Consider the following 20,693-nt stretch of genomic DNA (forward strand, 5'->3'; position numbering starts at 1 on the left):
CGGACAAATACTGACTTGTGTTTTAACAGGATTATTCTGACTACTAGATTAAGAAAAGTCTGAACTAGATAAGAGAAAAAGCAGTGAAACCATTTAGAAGGCTGTTGCAATCATCCAGGCAAAAGATAATGGTGGATTGGGCCTAGGGTGGTGGCAGAATTGGCTGTGAAAAATGTTCGAATTCCAGTTTCTTTAAAAGGTAAAAATAATGATATTTGCTGATAGACTAGATATGGGGTAAGAAAGAAAGAGGAAAAATCAAGGATGATGCTACAGTTTTTGGCCTTAGCAATTATGAGAATATAGTTACCATTTAGAGAGGAAAACTACAGAAGAAGCATTTTGGGGATGGGAATATCAGGAGCTCATTTTAAACAAATTATGTTTGAGGTGCTTTTTAGGCATCCAGGTAGAAATGTCAAGTAGGTCATCATACAGACTAGTCTGGATTTCAGGGCTAGAGATAAAATCCTGGGAGTATTTATCATTCACATGATATTTAAAGGGGTGAGACTATATGAGATCACTTAGTGAATGAATACAGATGGAAAAGAAGTCCTAGGACTGCAACCTGGAGCACTCCACTCTTTAGAAGTTTGGAAATGAGGAAGGAACAGCAAAGTGGAGAGAGAAAGAGTGGTAAGAATGATAGGAAGATGACCAGGCAAATTTGGTGTGCAAATTTGGTGTCCAAATTTGGTGTTATGATGAATGCATATCAAATCTGTCTACATGTTAAATTAGATGAGGTCTAAATCAAATAAGATGAGGACCATGTAATTGATAGTTGAGTTTAACAATATGAATGTCATTGGTGACTTTGATGAGAACAATTTCAGTGGAACAGTAGTGGGCAGAAACCCCATAATGGATCCAAAGACTTGAAGGAGAGCAATTGTAAGAGCAAGCATATAATAAAAGCAACGAGATAATAACTGGAGGAGAAATTTATCTCAAAAATAACACCATGCTTGTAATCTGATAGAAAGTACCAGTAGATGATTCAAGACAGAGAGGAGAAAAGTGTACTTGAGCAGGCGCATAAGCAAAGAGCAACCTTAGCTACATTTTTCTCCTGTAGTAAGAGAAGAATAAGTAGAGTGTATGATCGCAGGGGAAGGTACGTGGGGTGTTGGGAACTTGTTTTTCTGTTGTTAGGGTCGGGCATGTTGAATTTGAGGTGCTTGGGAGACGACTTTGGGGAGATATCAAGTCAGCAATTTGAAGCCCAGAAAAGCTTCAGATGTAGATTCAGAGTTTGTCAGCATAATGGATGATAATTGAAATAGGTGGTATAATGGATGAGAGAGCTCAGGGAAAATGTGTAAAAAAAAAAAAAAGTTGAGCACCTGTGACAGAATACCTGGGAGCATTGGCATTTACGCAGAGGAAAGAGGGGGTGGGGGGCTCACAAAGACAGCTGAACAGTCTAAATGTAGGCTGAAAATCAAGAAAGTGGGTATCACTGAAGCCAAGGGAGGACAACATTTCAAGAGGGAGGGAATGGACAACACTGTCAAAGGTAGCCAGTAGATTGGATAAAATAACAGTTGGGACAATAATGAGTTTTGGGACAACAGTTTTTTTGAGGTGGTGGCAGCAGAAGTCAGATTTTGGCACAGGGAGGAAAATTTAGGCAGTGAGGAAGTGGATACGGCAAACTCTCAAGATTTCAGGGTGGTTGCCAGTGAACGGGAAGACAAGGAAAGTGGAGAATGAAGTGTGACGTAGAGTTTAGGGAAGAGTTTGTTTATTTTGTTTCAGTATGAGAGAGACTTAAGTTTTGTTTAATGCTAATAGGAAAAAACAAAAATGGTTGTATATAGAAATTTTACTCAATTTATTCATATACTTATTTTTCTGAAAGGATGCTTCTTTGTAATTTTTTGTATTTTTTTCATTGTTGTTTGTTGTTTGGAGTTGCTTCTGAATCAAGAAAGATTCCTAAACATAACTAAATTTCACATTTTGATTATAGATAAGAAGGAAAGGGACACATTTGTTTGGACACAGGAGGGTTATTTTCCTAGAAGTTATCATTTAAATTATAATTTAATTTATATTCAATAATTTAGTGAGAAAGGGATTTTTAAGATTATATTTTTAAAATCAGCCACTACTTATGTCGTTTATTGACTTGGAAGCAATCATAAAATTACCCAGAACTGCTTCACATTGAAATTCATTTGCTGCTAACTAACATCCTCCATCATACTGCTGTAGAGATAAGCCTCTTTATTTGCACTTCAACTCAGTATTCAAAAACTGATTCCCCTTTCTCCCTTAGGAGATTTTTGTTGTTGTTTCTTTTTTTTTTTTTTTTGTCTTTTTGTCTTTTAAGGCACTGTTTTTTATTTTCTCAATGATATAAGGTGCTTTACAAGTATGAACAATAACCTGCTACACTTTAATGTTTTGTATCCTTTCCATTGATTTCTTTAAATCTGGAATGTAATTCCCTGTGTGGCATCTGTTTTCTAATGTAGAAAAAATAACTTATCAAGCACTAAATTCTACTCTAAGGATACTAAATTTATCAATTTATTCCACTTTTGAAATGATAGCCCAAAATCCACCTGATAGATGCTCATTTGGCACGTTCTTCTCAATTCTGGTCGCTAAACTACATCCTGAGTTAGGATGAAAAGAATGCAGCTTTCAGGCTTTGAAACGACTACATTGATATTGCCAAAAGGGTCATGAGGTTGTCTGCGCAGGACAATGTTTTCCATCACTTACAGAGTTACATTTGGCATGTCAAGAAGAGAGGACATAATCCCACAGCTGCAGACATTTAAAATAAAAGAAGACAGCCACCAGGATTCGTGCAGAATATTTTAAATATTCCCGTTGAGCAAAATGATTTAACTGATTTTTCTTCAAGGCCAATGCTCCTATATGCATCCTCTGAAAAATTAAAGATCCTAGAACAGCGTCTTCCATGTGGGACATCTTGAAAGATAATATTTTGGTTTCAGTGAGTTACACAGCAGGTCTTGTTAATCTAGCGAGTCTGTTCACAGTGTGGTGGTTTCATTCTTTAGATTTGCAGAGTTTATAGAGAAAGAAAATTACAGCCTGCACACCCAAGACAAGGACAATTCCTCCAATGAAACTGGCTGCATCAAAGGTAGACTTCCGCGCAGGTTGTGAAGTCGGAGTTAAAGTGGTATCAGTTGTACCTGATGTAGTAGCTGTGGTGGAAGCTGTAGAAGAGGAAGGCAGAGTTGTGGTTTTAGCTGTAGAATTGGTTGGCAATGGTGTGGCAGTGGACGCAGGACAGAATTCTGTGCTGTTCACCACCTTGCAATCACGAACTGTTGAATTATCTGAACAGTAGCCTTTACCTTTGCATTTTATCCAAAAGCAGGTAGTGTTAGCAGCATTAGCATCAAAACAGGAAACCCCGTTGTTGCAGCTTTCACAGATTTCTGGTGCTGGAGTGGTGCCCGGCGGAGCGGCGGCGGCACCGGGGTTTGTCCTGGTGGTAGCCGGTAAAGCCGAGGGTGGAGTCACGTTCGGGGGCCAGCGTAGTGTTCTGAGCCGCGCCCGTCACAAAGAGCTCGGCCAGGCAGCCGGCGGCCAAAAGCAGCGGGCGGGGCAGCGCCAGTATCGCGGCCTCCGCGCTGGCCTTTTGAGCCCGTCCGTCCCTCTGTCCCCTGCGGCGCCGCCTCCCAGACTCCTCCCTTTGGAGGTTTTTGAAAAGTTCGTTAGAACTGTGTTTACCCCTAAGGGTGAATCAGTTCTGTCCGTTAGAACTATAGTTTTAAATAAGTTTTATAATATTGTATGTATGTTTGTATGTGTAGATAGGTAGGTACGTAGGGAAGAAGGGAAGAAGGAAGGCAGGAGTAACGGAAGGACGGGCTGAGTGTGTTGAGAGAACTGTTGGAAATGTAAGTTGAATTTTCTATGCAATCTAGAGCTGAGTGTAAGCAATTGTATTGCGGTCCCTATACCCTCCTTTTTCCCTAGCTTCCTCATTTTCCCATGCTTTCTACCATATATACAACTGAATAAGGTGAGCATAATCAGGATGTCTTCCTCAGATTTTCAAATGAAGAACAAAATAGATATTATTAAGCAGACAGATCTATCTATTAATTAAAAGGAAATGATTGTGACTTCCTAATTTTAAGGGAAATGTTTGGGATTTGGAGCAATTGAGATATAAGTGGCTTTTCAGAATAAGGCATATGATACAATAGCCAATCTGGGATACCATTATTTTACCTTTAATTCAATTCCTTTCTTTCCTTTTATATTTTGCATTGTATTAGTCAAAGTGAAAGGGAAGAATTTGAAAATGAGTTCACACAACAGTATGAACGAGAAAAAGTGTTATTAATGGAAGAAAATAAAAAACTGACAAGTGAGCTTGATAAGGTGAGTGATTTAATCTCATTGATATTCATTGATACGTGCTAGATGTTCAGCACTATCATAGAAATTATAGATATAATTTTATATTTGGTGTACCTTTTTAAATTTAATATTCCTCCTAAACACAAGGATTGCTTCTGTGTACAGGCAATTTTTCATTTTACCAATCTGTACAGGAGTCTTCTTGGAGAGAGGACTTGGCTTACCTCGTCTTATTCTTTGTCCCATTTATTTTTTGAGCCCCTGTTCTTTATTTCACTTTCCATCTCTCTTTTACTATTAATCACTTACTTTGTCATGGCTAAGTTAAGGCCCGTCTTTGGCAAGAACAGGAACAATTAAGCCAAACTAGAGAAATTTTGACAGTTCTGATGTCATATTCATGATAGAGAACTGATAATAGCTAGAAGTAATACCATTGGTAGTTAAGAAGCCAAAGAAACCAACTCTGCCTATAAACTCTACAGCTTGAATAAAGAGCTGAACCATAGGTTAAACCTAGATTAAAACAGCTAGATTTATGAACAAAATTGTAAATACTTAAAGGAATCTTTTTCCATTTAGTATCTCAGATTTCTTGAACTGACATCATTCTGCATTTCTTGTCCCAGTTGTTAACAGCTGTAAAAATCCTAATATTAATCAGCAGTTTTAATAGTTTTACTTACTTTTAAGTAATAAGGTTTGGATAATTGTGCTTTGTAATGAGTTCAAGGATTTTCCTGCAGTAAAAGTATTATGTTCAATTAATAGTCATTTCAGTAACACATTGAAAGACAATGGCTAAATAGTCATAAAAGAGAGACTTTTCATTCATTCTATCTCAATTTTCCATTGTGTTCTATATTTCTTTTTATTTCTGTCACTATTTTCCCAATGATTATTCAGTTTTCTAAGCATTTAAAAATGATTTTGCTTGTTTGGTTGCAAACTACTTGAGAAAGAACTCTGTTAGTTTATTTTGTAATTACAAAGCGGATGCACACAAACACTGTGGAAAGTGGCCAAATAGTAAGTAGTATAAATTAGTTTTTAAACTATGAATACTGTATGAACATTATTGTATAACTCTTAGTTATTTCCACTAAAATACAACTAACAGTATTTAAACTTTATCCAAATAGGTCACATAATTGTTATTTAACGGGCTTAAACAATATGACTATGAAATTAAACATCATTTCTGTCTACCAGACAGAATTTTAAGATTCTGTTAAGAGTTACCTTGAGGTAAGAAATATAATTAAACTCTAGAAGGCCACTTCATGTAGAGTTTATAAGCAAATTACCTAGTAAAAGATGGTATTATAGTTTAAGAAAAATTGAATTGTGATATAATCAAATCGAATGTAGATCAAATCTTGTCTTCACACCTTGGTTTCATTTCATTATTAACCATAAAGTTCTGGCAAGTTTACCAGAAATACATCTTTCGAAATAATTTTTAAATAATACTCTTTTGATTTTGATGAGATCTGAAGGATAAAAATAAAAGCCTATCTCCTAATTTTATAAAAAATAGAATATTACCTTGTCTTGCTAAATTGAAGATGTGGTAAAGGATGTGAACAGAACTTTGAGAGCAAATCATATGGTTGGCAAGTATTCAGTGAGAAATGATAACAAGGAAATGTTTATTTCTGGAGAAATAGGGGAGGGTCTGGGTCTTCTTCCATTTGAACCTCTTCTCTATTTTTGCTCCTTGTATTCAGCTTTACTTCTCTGTCAGTCCACCTAACTGCACATCTTCACTGTTTCTTTCCATTTACTCATTTTTTGGTTTGGTTGAATTGGGTATTTTCCCCAAGAGGGATAACCAAAGAATACCTTTGCCATTGCTACAACAACTGTTCCATTGGGAACCTGCTTGAAGAGAACCGAATTCCTTCTCAACAGAACTTCAGATATAGAAACCAAAAAGCAATTAGTATGTTAATTTTGAAACTTATATAACTAATAGATTCTCATAGTCAGATTTTTTAACTTCAAAAATAAAAATTAAAAAGGAAGTAGAAAAAAGTTTGTTGATATTTTCAGAAGTCTGTATTCAAAGTTTCTATTAAAGGTAACTTATTGCAAGTAAAATTAGCCATATATGCCAAGGAGTAGAAGTAAATGGTTTCCAGTAAGAAAATATTATCATTTGTGTCTTGTTTTTAGATAATTATTTTACATAAAAGCAAAATGACACAAAATATGGAAAATATTCAACATAAAAGTTACCTATGATTTCATCAACACGAAACAACTATCTTACTTTTATATGTTCCTTTTCAGGTTTGGTTGTATATGTATTATTACATAATTTCAGTCATATATACATTTTATTTTCTAATCTGCTGTTTCATTTAAAACATGAGCATTTTTCCATATTCCTATGTAGTCTTATAATTATCATAAGCCAGATACGTCAATTTACAAATAGTAAAACCTTCTCATTCCCAAACATGCAAAATGAAGTAATACTTAGGTAGAATTTACTTTGTGCAGGCCCTCTCCTGAGTTACTTTATATAAACCATATAATTCTCACAATAACTCTGTGAGGTATACCCTATTGTTCCTACCATTTTACAGATGAGGAAATTGAGGCAAAGGGAGATTAAGCTACTCTCGTAATCTCAAAACTAGGGAGTGGCAGGATGGGATTGGAACACAGGTAGTCTGGCTCCAGAGCCCGGTGCTTTTATTCAGTAAGAATGAAAAGATTAACTTTTCCTGACAAATACTAAACACATCTATTTAAGACTCCTTTTAACCACTGTAACATGACAGTGCAAAAATCTGTATTTCCTCCTCTTCTTGCAAATCTCCAGCTGAAACCCCAATCACAGATTAATTGGAAGTCAAAAGCAGTGGTGATCAGAAAAGGATGTGTTGTAGGAATTAGTGAAGACACTGCATCTGCAAAAAACACATTCTCCAAAATAGCTTGTAGACTTCTGGCTATGCTAACATGAAGAGATTGATGAATCCGCTCAAGAAAAAAAAAGTTTCAAAGTGGACACAGTTTTTGAAAACAGTCATTTCAGAGCTCCCAGAGTTAACCAAAGGAAGACAACTACAAAACATTACTGAGATAAATTAAGGAATATCTAAACAAATGGAGAGATATACTGCATATTGTTAGGACTGCAGTTCTCTCCTAATAGATCTATCTATGGATTTGGGGAAATCACTATCAAAATTTTGGTAGGCTTTTTTGTTAGAATTGGCAAGCCTATCCTTAAATTTATATGGGAATACAGACGATCTACAGTAGCAAAAATATTTGGCGGGGGTGGGGAGGCAAGGTGTACAAAAGTTGGAGGATTTACACTACAGAATTTTGAAACACTGTAAATCTTTAGTAATCAAAAGATGGTAACATTGGCATAATGGAAAAGAGTAGAGAGTCCAAAAATAAGACATCATATTTATGGTTGATTGATTTTCAGCAAAAGTGCCAAGGCAATTCAGTGGGAAAAAGACAATCTTTTCAACAAATGGTGCTGGAATCATTGGATATCTATGTGTAAAAAATTAACTTAGATCCTTACCTCATAGCATATACAATTAATTCAAAGTGGATCATAAACTGAAATATAAGAGGTAAGCATAGGAGAAAAATCTTTGTGATTTGGGGTTAGTCAAAGATTTTGTAGATATGACACAGAGCACAACCCTTGATAGAAAAATAATTATAAATTGGACCTCGTCAAAATTTAAAGACAACATTAAGAAAATGAAAAGACATATATAGATGAAAAGATTTTCAAGTAATTTATCTGATAAAAGACTTACATTTGCAATGTCTAAAGAACTCTTAAAGCTCAGTAATAAGAAATAATACAAACAACCCAATGGAAAAAAACGGGGGAAAAATTGAAAAGACATTTCATGAAAGAAGATATATGAATAACAAATAAGCACGTGAAAAGATGTTCACTATCATTAGTCATTAGGAACAATGCAAGTTAAACCATGGTGACATACTGTTGTACAGGCTCAAGAGTTAATTAATCAATCAGTGACCGTACCAGCTGTTGGCAAGGATATGGAGGAACTGAAACTCCTACACTGCTTGTAGAAGTGGAAGATGGTATAACTACTTCAGAAAACAGTTTTGAAATTTCTCAAAAAGTTAAGCATACACTTACCCTATAACTTGGAAATTCAGAAGAATTAAAAACATAGTCCCTTTAGAAACTTGTATATGAATGTTCATAGCATCATTATTCATAATAGCAAATAACTGGAAATAATACAAATGTTCATCAAGTAGTGAACAGATAAATAAAGTGTACTAATATCCATGTAATAGAATACTACCCTGCTATAAAAAGGAGTTAGTTCCTGATATGTGCAACACTGTGGTTGAACCTCAATAATACGATAAGTGAAAAAAGCCTGATACAAAAAACTATATATTGTATGATTTCACTGATATTACGTTTCTAGAAAAGGCAAAACTATAGACACAGAAAATAGATCAGTGATGCCTAGAACTCATGGTGGAAGCCAGGATTGACTGCAAACCAGCTTGAGGGAAATTTCTCAGGTATTGGAAGTATTCCCAAACCAGATAGTGGTGATTATTGCACAAATGTTTAAATTTACTAAAAATCATCAAACCATAAGTGTTATAATGAGTGAATTTTATAGTATGTAAATTATACCTTAATAAACCTATAAAAAGAAAATAGCTGGTAAAATACATTTTTAGAGGTAAATAGCACACCCTGGAGTACAAAATGTAAATTCCTTGTTCTCAATAGGCAGATAGCGATGTGCATTGGTAGTGACAGTTTCTCTGACCCTTTTTCTTTCTCAGAAGACCATGAGATTGAGGATAGGATTAAATGGGGAATGCATAAAGTCATTTGTCTTTCGGCAGAGGGGAAGAAATGAAACTTTGCATTGTGACTTTTGCAAAAACTGCCTATCTCCCATGGAAGTACAGGTTAAAAACACACACCAGAAAAACCCTGGGTCATTAGGAGAATTCCAGATGAACTTAGATTAGGGAGTTGGCAAAACTTGTACATTTCTTCTAGTTTGTCCAATTTATTGGCAGAGGAAATTACAGGCCAATATCTTTGATAAATATAGATGCAAAAATCCTCAACAAAATATTAGGAAACCGAATCCAACAACCATAAAAAGGATCATACACCATGATCAAGCTGGATTCATCCCAGGGTTACATGGATGGTTCAACATATGCAAATCAGTCTGTGTGATAAACCACATCAACATAAGAAAAGACAAAAACTACATGATGATCTCAATAGATGCAGAAAAAGCATTTGATAAAACTCAACATCCATTCATGATAAAAACTCTTTCCAAAGTGGGTATAGAGGGAACATATCTCAGCATATAAAAGCTATTTATGGCAAACCCATAGCCAACATAATACTCAAAGGTGAAAAGCTGAAAGCCTTTCTGCTAAAATCTGGAACAAGACAAGGATGCCCACTCTTACCACTTCTGTTCAACATAGTATTAGAAATCCTAGCCACAGCAGTCAGACAAGAAAAAGAAAGAAAAGGTATCCAAATTGGAAGGGAAGAGGTAAAGTTGTCATTGTATGCAGATGACATGATACCATATATAAGAAACCCTAAAGACTCCACACAGAAACTACTAGAACTGGTAAACGAATTCAGCAAGGTAGCAGGATACAAGATTAACATACAGAAATCAGTTACATTTCTTTACACTAACAATGAAATCTCAGAAAGGGAAAGTGAAAAGACAATCCCTTTTAAAATCGCATCAATAAAAAATCAAACAAACACACTTAGGAATAAACCTGACCAAGGAGGTGAGAGACTTATATGCCAAGAACTATAAAACATTGATAAAGGAAATTGAAAATGATTCAAAGAAATGGAAAGATATCCCATGCTCTTAGATTGGAAGAATTAATATTGTTAAAATGGCCATACTACCCAAAATAGTCTACAGATTTAATGTGATCTCTGTCAAATTACCCATGTCATTTTTTACAGAACTAGAACAAATATTCCTAAAATTTATATGGAACCACAACAAAAACCAAAAAACAGAATTGCCAAAGCAATCCTGAGGAAAAAGAACAAAGCTGGAGACATAATCCTCTCAGACTTCAGACAATACTACAAAGTACAGTAATCAAAACAGCTTGGTATTGGCTGACAAAAACAGACCTATGGATCAGTGGAACAGAATAGAGAGCCCAGAGATAAACCGACACACACCTATGGTCAATTAATCTTCGACAAGGGAGGCAAGAATATACAATGGAGAAAAGACAGTCTCTTCAGCAAGTAGTGTTGGGAGAGCTGGACAGCTGCATATCAAACAATGAAGTTAAAACACTCCCTCACACCATACACAAAAATAAACTCAGAATGGCTTGAAGACTTAAATATTAAGACATGATACCATAAATCTCCTAGAAGAGAACATAGGCAAAACATTCTCTGATGTAAATCATAGCACTAGTTTCTTATGTCAGACCCAGGAAGAGCCACTGTTTCAGTAAGAGACCAAGGACAGAATCCAATGTCCCAGCTTGAAAGCAAGTCAGGCAGGAGGCATTCCCTCTTACTAAGGTCAGCCTTTTTTTCTATTCAGGCGTTCAACTGATTGAATGGGAACCATCCACATTAGGAAGGTAATCTGCTTTATTTAGTCAATCAATTCAAATGTTAATCTCACCCAGAGACACCTTCAAAGACACAACCAGAATGTTTGACCAAATGTCTAGGCACCCTGTGACCCCATCAAGTTGACTCATAAATTTAACCATCACATGGCCCCTCATCTTCACAAACCTATAAATAATTCTTGTAGGAAAAATTCATCTCCTTCAAGCTGAGTAATCGAAAAGAAAACTAACACAATATCTCTACAAATATATCAGAAAGGAAGAAAGGAATAGTAATAACTAATAGCAGATTGAGACCATTTATCAGAAAAATGTAGCCATGAAATAAAAATTATATGCAAATATTTTATCATGAACTTTTAACAACTAAATAAACAAGAATTTTTGCTCCTGTGACAGATTAGGTTACATCATACCTACCACCTCACCAAGAGGAGCTATAAAGCTGGACTTAAAAAAAATGTTTTTAATACTGTAGCAATACTGCCTGGAAGTATTCATCTGCAGGAAGGCACTGGAGAGATAAGAAGGCAGCCGAGACTTTACTGACCCAAATCCTTTAGAAAGGAGTAGTACAGAGAGATGAGCCCAGCATTCAGTGCCAGTTTTCCTCTTGAGGCATTTGCTGATATGAAAGCTGTAGCAGAGAATCCAGGAAGTTGAGCGCAATATTCCACAGTATCACAAGTTTAGAGAGAAAAACTGAATATCAATGCCCACAAGGTGCAGGATCCTTGGTAATCAATTCAAGCTTTCAACTGAACTCATCGAAAAGGCTACATTTTAGAAATAAGGGTGAACCAGAGAGAGATGAGCCTTCTCAGTGACTGAAACCCAGCCTCTAAGTAATTGAATCCCTGATCTAATTGCCTACCAGAAGTAAAAGTAAACAGTCTCTGGAGGAAGATATTATATAGAGCCTCAAATTATCTCTAAAATTTTCATACGCTATATGTGGCATGCAGTAAGAAATTACAGTGCATACCAAGAGACACAGCCAAAGAAAACCAAGACATAAAAGTATAACAGCAAAAACAAAGTAAGAAACTAATAAATGAGAAGAAAACCAGGCAGTCAGTATAAACAGACCCACACAATTCTGAGTGTTGGAATTTTCTTAATTGAACTTTAAAATAACTGTATGATATATTCAAGACAATAAACATGATGAAGAATTTCAGCAGACAACTGGAATCTATACAAAACAGTCAAAGAAATCTTTAGAAGTGAAAAATAAAATAAATGAAAAATCCAACAGAAAATTTTAACAGTAGATTGGAAAGAACCAAAGAAAGGAAGGGGTAAATAAAAAACTTTCCATACTAAAGTCTGGATATAGATCTAAAAGGACAGAAATACAGGGACTTCCCTGGTGGTCCAGTGGTAGAGAATCTGCCTTACAATGCAGGGGATGCTGGTTCGATCCCTGGTCAGGGAACTAAGATCCCATGTGCCGTGGGGCAACTAAGCCTGCATGCCACAACTACTGAGCTTGCATACCTCAACTAGAGCCCATGTGCCGCAAACTACAGAGCCCATGTGCTCTGGAACCCACGCACCACAACTACACAGCCCATGTGCCCTGGAGCCTGCGTGCCACAACTAGAGAAGACAAAACCCTCACGCCACAACTAGAGAGCCTGTGCACCACAAGAGAGATCCCGCGTACCGCGACCAAGACCAGACACAACCAAAAATAAATTAAATAAATAAATAAATAATAAATGTTAAAAGATATATTAAGAAAAAAGGACAGAAGTACATAAAAAGAGGATGTGAGACATAGGGGACATGATGAAAAGATCTGACATACAAATGTTTGCTTTCCCAGAAGAAGAGGAGAAAGACTGTGGTAGAAGCAATATTTGCAGAGTTAATGGCCCATAATTTTCCAAAACCTATGAGAAATATTTAGCCACAAATTCAAGATGTGCCACAAACCCTAAAGGTGATAAATAGAAATTCAATCCCTTAGGCACATTATAGAAAAATTGCTAAAAACCAACAACAAAAGAAAATCCTAGAAGCAGCCAGAGAAGAAAGACACATTGTATTCAAAGGAGCAAAAGCTAAACTTAAAGCTGTCTTTCCAACAGAAAAAAATGGAACCCAGAATAAAAAGGAATGACATCTTTTAAAGTGCTGAAGGAAAATAACTGCCAATCTAAAAAATTATATACAGCAAAAAGTGTCTTTCAAAAATGAAGGCAAAAATTCAGACTGTAGAGAACTCTGCAGGACAAACAACATACTTTCTTCAACAAATAAATTACAAGAAAAATTAAAGTGTTGGAGGGGAACTGCTATGTACTAGATGTTTGTGTCCCTCCAAAGTTCAGATGTTGACACCTAGTACTATTTGGAGGTATAGCCTTTGGGAGATGATTAGGTCATGAAGGTAGAGCCTTCATGAATAGGATTAGTGCTCTTATAAAAGAGACCCCACAGAGCTCCCTCCTCCCACGACCATCTAGAAACCAGGAAGTGGGCCCTTGCCAGACACTGAATCTGCTGGCGCCTTGATCTTGGACTTCCCAGCATCCAGAACTGTCAGAAATAAATGTTTCTTGTTTAAGCCACTCAGACTGTGATATTCCACTACAGCAGCCCAAATGGAGTAATCTGGAGCCTATAAGTAAAAAAGACTTAACAGATAGAGCAACCATTAAGTTACGTTTATTTGTTGGTATGATTCAATTTAACAGACTGTTAAGTCTTTTGATGTTTTGAGACAACTGGAAATTTGAACAATTACTAGCTATGTGATAAAGTAAGGAAACTTGTTACATTTGTTTAAATATGATAATGATATTGTGGTTATATGTAAAAAGAGAGCCTTATTTTCTAGAGAGATACACAGAAATATATATGGATAAAATTATATGATGTCTGGTATTTGCTGCAGAATAATACCGGAGGAAAGGGTAAGAAGACAGGAGTACAAATGAAATAAGATTGACATTGAGGTGATAATTGTTGAAGTTAGTGATGATGGGCTCATGGGAATTCACTTATACTCTTCTGTTCATTTTTGTATATGCTTGAAATTATAAGTTTTTTTAAAAAGAGGATGACATAGAGATATTTTCAGACAAAAAAATGAGAGATGTTGTTACCAACAGAACTGGGGAGTTCTTCAGGCAAATGGAGAATGTTCACAGATGGAACCAATTCAACATGGGGAGTATGGGAAAAGCAAAGGCAGAAGGAGAATTCAGAGTACTTGATGTTTCCAAATTCAGTGACCAGAGGGTGCATAATAATAGGAAATCAGAAAGACAAGCATTTTTGAGTTATCAGATTTAACAAGAGGCATCTGAGCACCTTGAATTCCTGTTCCTAAAAGTCACACGTCTTTAAGTACCTTAAAACTGCCTTTCAGCTTACCACTTTGTATGAGAACTTAAGTACGTGCAATCAGCAGTTAGAAGAAGAGGTAAAAGATCTAGCAGACAAGAAGGAGTCAGTTGCACACTGGGAAGCTCAAATCACAGAAATAATTCAGTGGTGAGTACTCTCTTAAATCTGTTTTTGTGGGTAGTTTTTGGCCATATAGTCAAGTTGGTATGAATTCCAGGAGGAATATTTATTACTGGTCTGTGCTTCTATGTTGTCTGTTATTTTCCTCTTTTCTCTAACTCCATCAAATATTCCATATCAGCTTTTACACAGTTTCATTAGAAGCTGATATTTCTTTCTAAGAAAAGAAAATGTTATTGTCTCCTAAGATAGTTGGTCCTTAAAGAACTGAAGAAACTCATTCACTAGCTATGGATGTTCCTTTCTAAGATCAAAATTGCTGTATTTGTGATGACTTTAAGAAACAGAAAGCCTGGAGAATATTTTACAAGCTGAAGATGTGCTTTCACCTTTTTTGTAATTATAACAGACTAATTTACACACGGCATTTTGAAAACATTAAATGGTTACAGTTTAGTTTTATCAACTGTTCTTTAAGCCCCTAGGATTTAATTTGGGATAACTGCCTTAGTAACTTTCATATTAATTAACTCAAATGATTGTTCTGGTATTTGTAAAAATTTGTATATTTTTATAATACTTGAAGAAAGTAGAATCCAACAGGGACTTTATTTTCTAATGCAAATAGCCTAACTTTTTATATTTACTTTTTTAACTTTCTGACTCTTTTTTAGCACGTTATTGAGGTTTTATTTATATAAACAACTACTGGTTTCTTCAGATATCTATAGACCAATAATTTGGTGAGAATGTTAGTTTATCATGCTCTTATTTTTGTTCTCTAAGCATTTTTTCCTACTTAGACCAGCTTAATACCCTCCTTCTTAAATGAAATCATAAGTGAATAAACACTGCCTTTTTAAGTAATCTTACCCAAATGACTCAAGTATTTTGATATTGACTTAACTATAGAGCTCTTATGTTAACTCAGCTTTAGCTTATGAATGTGACTGTTGAGTGCATATCTGAAGGAAAATGCCCAAATTGTGGAAATAGGGTTGTGTTCCAAATAGTACAGTTAATGGTTCATTAATATTTAATTGAGATCCTTGTCATAAACTCTACATTTCCAAAGCAAAATCATTTTAATCTTTAGCCGTGCTTATAATATCAAACATTATGAGTTTTCATTTGTAACTCCATTATTATGTAATCAAATTTGTAATAAGATGTTAAAGAAAATGACTTTAAAGAAGACAAAACTGATTTGGCCAAAGCCTGAGATCCTAGACCACTGATCTTTTCAAGTGATTGCATGATGGGTTCAGATGGAATGGGAAGTGGTTCTAGTAAAGAAGCTTTAAATATGGACTATCTGGAAAGGCTTAGTAGAAAGGATGAAGATGAAAATTTTTGTGTGATACTACAAAGCACTCTTTTTACACATTTCACATTCAAGTGAAATATGCAGAAGAAATCAGGAATACAATGAATTCACTTTGCATTAAAGCTATTATTTAGAAATGGACTAATATATTAGATAATGAATTATTAAATACCTAATAGGCTAAAAGTAAAAGATATACTCACTGTTCTCAGAGTTCTCACCTATTTGAAAGTTATATCTCTGAGATATTCTGTGCAAGCTTATAAAGGTCAGAAGTCTCAGGCTATTCCTGGTTTTTTAATCTGGTATATTAAAAAATGAAGTAATGCCAAAACAAGGTTTTGGAAGCTTGTGCTATGCAGTGTTTTAAATGTTTCCATTGGCCAAATTAACAGTTTTAAAATAAAACAAACACTGCTGTGTATAAGACTTCATTTGAATGCATTTCTAATGGCCCTGTTACTCTGCTCCCTCTGCCTTTTCCTATGAAATACCTCTTTCATGTGAAAGAAAACCTTTTAGGTCAAGGAGACCTTGTTGCTCACACTGTATTGGAACAGGGACCTTTCTTCTCACCATTGACTCATCAGAAGACTTCACTCTTTCTCTTTGACATGGTACTACAAAAAGAGGTTGAAGTAATAGGCTGGTCCATAAGATTCATTTTTTAGATGTATCTCCTCACATATAATGCATTCTTCTGGTATAATAGGAGATAGAAAACTCTGTAAAATAGAGTACTTTGCCTTCAAGTACTAGCTTATAGTGTAACATTTAAAAGTTTAAAAACTAATGTGATCAGAGCTGGATATAAGTAACAAGACTTAAATGTAAATTGTCTTATGTATTGTACAAATACTGATTTTTCTATATGAGTATAGAGGAGAATTACTTCAGACTGGGTGCTAGAGAAAGTTGGGGGTCATCAGTGGAACTAGAATGCATTTTCTGAAAACACTGAGTTCAATAAAGAGTGCTACTATTCCTATAAAAGAATAGTAGGAAATAAGACCAATAAAGTTATTGCAGCACAATTAACATGAATACTGGGTAAGAATCAGAACTTCATTTATTTATAAGAAGAAGGAGAAGGCTTTTGTGCAAAGGGTTATGGAATTGACTGAGGTGATGCATTAGGAAGGTAACTCTTCATAGTAGTGTTCAGCATGAAATAGAAGGAAATTTGGGGGAAGCTGAACAAATGGAGAAGACATTATGGAAGAAGGATCTATAGGACTTCATTAATTATAAATGAAGGGCAAGAGATGAGGAGGAATTAGTATTTCTGAAACTCTGTGTTGGAGAGATGAAGAAAATGGTGATATCATTGAAGTAAGAAAAGTCAGGAGAAGGAACCAGCTTTGGGGAGGATGATATAATCAATTTTAGTTGTTCTTTTGTTTGTTGGTGAGTCTGAGATCATTCTGAGATATCTGAGTGGAGATTTCCAATATGCTTTAGAAAAGATGACTTAAAGGTTAGGATTAGAAATATAAATTTGGGAATTTAATCTCTAGTAAATAAGGCCATTGAAGTTGTTGGGTTTTATAATAGAAAGAAGGATAATGATGAGGGTGATAATAGTAGAAGACAGAGGAAACAGCTGTGTAAGACAATGAGGAAAATGTTTTAATAATCAGGAAAGGGTTTCAATAGTGAAACTTTTATTTTCCTTTGTTTAAATTCATTCACATTATTTGAAACACTCCTCATTCATTAATTTTCATTCCTGTGTAGTAATAGTTTACAGTGATTAAAAAATAGTATGTTGTAGGCATTAGGCTGAAAATTCACATGTTTTCTCATTTAGTTATCACAACAGTCCTATGAGGTAGGTATTATTATTATTCCCATCTTATAACTGAGATAACAGAGAGTTAGAGGGGGTAAATGACTTATCCAAAGACACACAACTGCTAAACAGTGAGCTAGGATTTGAACCTAGTTCTATATGACTGAAGAATCAAGTTCTTTTTTTTTTTAAATTAATTAATTAATTAATTAATTTATTTATTTATTTATTTATTTATGGCTGTGTTGGGTCTTCGTTTCTGTGCGAGGGCTTTCTCTAGTTGCGGCAAGCGGGGGCCACTCTTCATCGCGGTGCGCAGGCCTCTCACTGTCGCGGCCTCTCTTGTTGCGGAGCACAGGCTCCAGACGCGCAGGCTCAGCAATTGTGGCTCACGGGCCTAGTCGCTCCATGGCATGTGGGATCTTCCCAGATCAGGGCTCGAACCCATGTCCCCTGCATTGGCAGGCAGATTCTCAACCACTGCGCCACCAGGGAAGCCCAAGAATCAAGTTCTTAATCACTCTACTGCATGTGTCCTGACTCCCAAACTTTTTTTTTAGTTTTCATTTTATGTTGGAGTATAGTTGATTAACAATGTTGTGTTAGTCTCAAGTGTACAGCAAAGTGATTCAGTTATACATATATATGTATCTATTCTTTTTCAAATTCTTTTCCCATTTCGGTTATTACAGAATATTTAGCAGAGTTCCCTGTGCTATACAGTAGGTCCTTGTTGGTTATCTATTTTAATTATAGCAGTGTCCCAAACTCCCAATCTATCCCTCCCCCGACCCTTCTCCCGTGGTAAGCATAAGTTCACTAAGTCTGTGCTGACTCCTACACTTTTTAAGGACCATGTCTTATATGTCTTCATCAATCTTCCTAATATGCCTACATAATAATCAGTATTTAGTAAATATTTCTTGATTATTTTGACTTAGCCAAAGAAAAGATGAGAGACTTGCCTCTAAAACCGTTTTTTTTTTTTTAAACGTCTTTATTGGAGTATAATTGCTTTACAATGGTGTGTTAGTTTCTGCTTTATAACAAAGTGAATCAGTTATACATTTACATATGTCCCCATATCTCTTCCCTCTTGCCTCTCCCTCCCTCCCACCCTCCCTATCCCACCCCTCTAGGTGGACACAAAGCACCGAGCTGATCTCCCTGTGCTATGCGGCTGCTTCCCACTAGCTATCTATTTAACGTTTGGTAGTGGTATGTCCATGCCACTCTCTAACTTTGTCCCAGCTTACCCTTCGCCCTCCCCGTATCCTCAACTCCATTCTCTAGTAGGTCTGTGTCTTTATTCCCATCTTGCCCCTAGGTTCTTCATGACCATTTTTTTTTTTTTAGATTCCATATATATGTGTTAGCATACAGTATTTGTTTTTCTCTGTCTGACTTACTTCACTCCATATGACAAACTCTAGGTCCATCCACCTCACTACAAATAACTCAATTTCATTTCTTTTTATGGCTGAGTAATATTCCATTGTATATATGTACCACATCTTCTTTATCCATTCATCTGTTGATGGACACTTAGGTTGCTTCCATGTCCTGGCTATTGTAAATACAGCTGCGATGAACATTTTGGTACATGGCTCTTTTTGAATTATGGTTTTCTCAAGGTATATGCCCAGTAGTGGGATTGCTGGGTCGTATGGTAGTTCTATTTTTAGTTTTATAAGGAACCTCCATACTGTTCTCCATAGTGGCTGTATCGATTTACATTCCCACCAACAGTGCAAGAGAGTTCCCTTTTCTCCGCACCCTCTCCAGCATTTATTGTTTGTAGATTTTTTGATGATGGCCATTCTGACCGGTGTGAGATGATATCGCATTGTAGTTTTGATTTGCATTTCTCTAATGATTAATGATGTTGAGCATTCTTTCATGTGATTTTTGGCAATCTGTATATCTTCTTTGGAGAAATGTCTATTTAAGTCTTCTGCCCATTTTTGGATTGGGTGGTTTTTTTGATATTGAGCTGCATGAGCTGCTTGTAAATTTTGGAGATTAATCCTTTGTCAGTGGCTTCATTTGCAAATATTTTCTCCCATTCTGAGGGTTGTCTTTTTGTCTTGTTTATGGTTTCCTTTGCTGTGCAAAAGCTTTTAAGTTTCATTAGGTCCCATTTGTTTATTTTTGTTTTTATTTCCATTTCTCTAGGAGCTGGGTCCAAAAGGATCTTGCTGTGATTTATAGCATAGAGTGTTCTGCCTATGTTTTCCTCTAAGAGTTTGATACTGTCTGGCCTTACATTTAGGTCTTTAATCCATTTTGAGTGTATTTTTATGTATGGTGTTAGGGAGTGTTCTAATTTCATTCTATTACATGTAGCTGTCCAGTTTTCCCAGCACCACTTACTGAAGAGGCTGTCTTTTCTCCATTGTATACTCTTGCCTCCTTTATCAAAGATAAGGTGACCATATGTGTGTGGGTTTATCTCTGGGCTTTCTATCCTGTTCCATTGATCTATATTTCTCTTTTTGTGCCAGTACCAAACTGTCTTGATTACTGTAGCTTTGTAGTATAGTCTGGAGTCAGGGAGCCTGATTCCTCCAGCTCCGTTTTTCTTTCTCAAGATTGCTTTGGCTATTTGGGGTCTTTTGTGTTTCCATACAAATTGTGAAATTTTTTGTTCTAGTTCTGTGAAAAATGCCAGTGGTAGTGTGATAGGGATTGCATTGAATCTGTAGATTGCTTTGGGTAGTATAGTCATTTTCATAATGTTGATTCTTCCAACCCAACAACATGGTATATCTCTCCATCTATTTGTATCATCTTTAATTTCTTTCATCAGTGTCCTATAATTTTCTGCATACAGGTCTTTTGTCTCCTTAGGTAAGTTTATTCCTAGGTATTTTCTTCTTTTTGTTGCAATCGTACATGGGAGTGTTTCCTTAATTTCTCTTTCAGATTTTTCATCATTAGTGTATAGGAATGCAAGAGATTTCTGTGCATTAATTTTGTATCCTGCTACTTTACCAAATTCATTGATTAGCTCTAGTAGTTTTCTGGTAGCATCTTTAGGATTCTCAATGTATACTATCATGTCATCTGCAAACA

General features: G+C 35.7%; 1 protein-coding gene and 1 pseudogene across 1 annotated transcript in view; one reads left to right on the forward strand and one right to left on the reverse strand.

The window, feature by feature from the left end:
• The window catches only part of LOC132372632 (serine/threonine-protein kinase MRCK alpha-like), a 128,528-nt gene that overhangs the window by 38,945 nt on the left and 68,890 nt on the right, over positions 1-20,693 (forward strand). The window contains exons 6-7 of the mRNA XM_059934747.1: positions 4,281-4,386; positions 14,402-14,526. Coding sequence (XP_059790730.1) covers positions 4,281-4,386; positions 14,402-14,526 — 231 coding nt within the window. The remainder of the gene's footprint in view (positions 1-4,280; positions 4,387-14,401; positions 14,527-20,693) is intronic.
• LOC132347394 (sialomucin core protein 24-like) lies at positions 2,983-3,984 on the reverse strand (annotated as a pseudogene).

Source organism: Balaenoptera ricei, chromosome 1, assembly GCF_028023285.1.
Source record: "Balaenoptera ricei isolate mBalRic1 chromosome 1, mBalRic1.hap2, whole genome shotgun sequence".
Taxonomy (NCBI): Eukaryota; Metazoa; Chordata; class Mammalia; order Artiodactyla; family Balaenopteridae; genus Balaenoptera; species Balaenoptera ricei.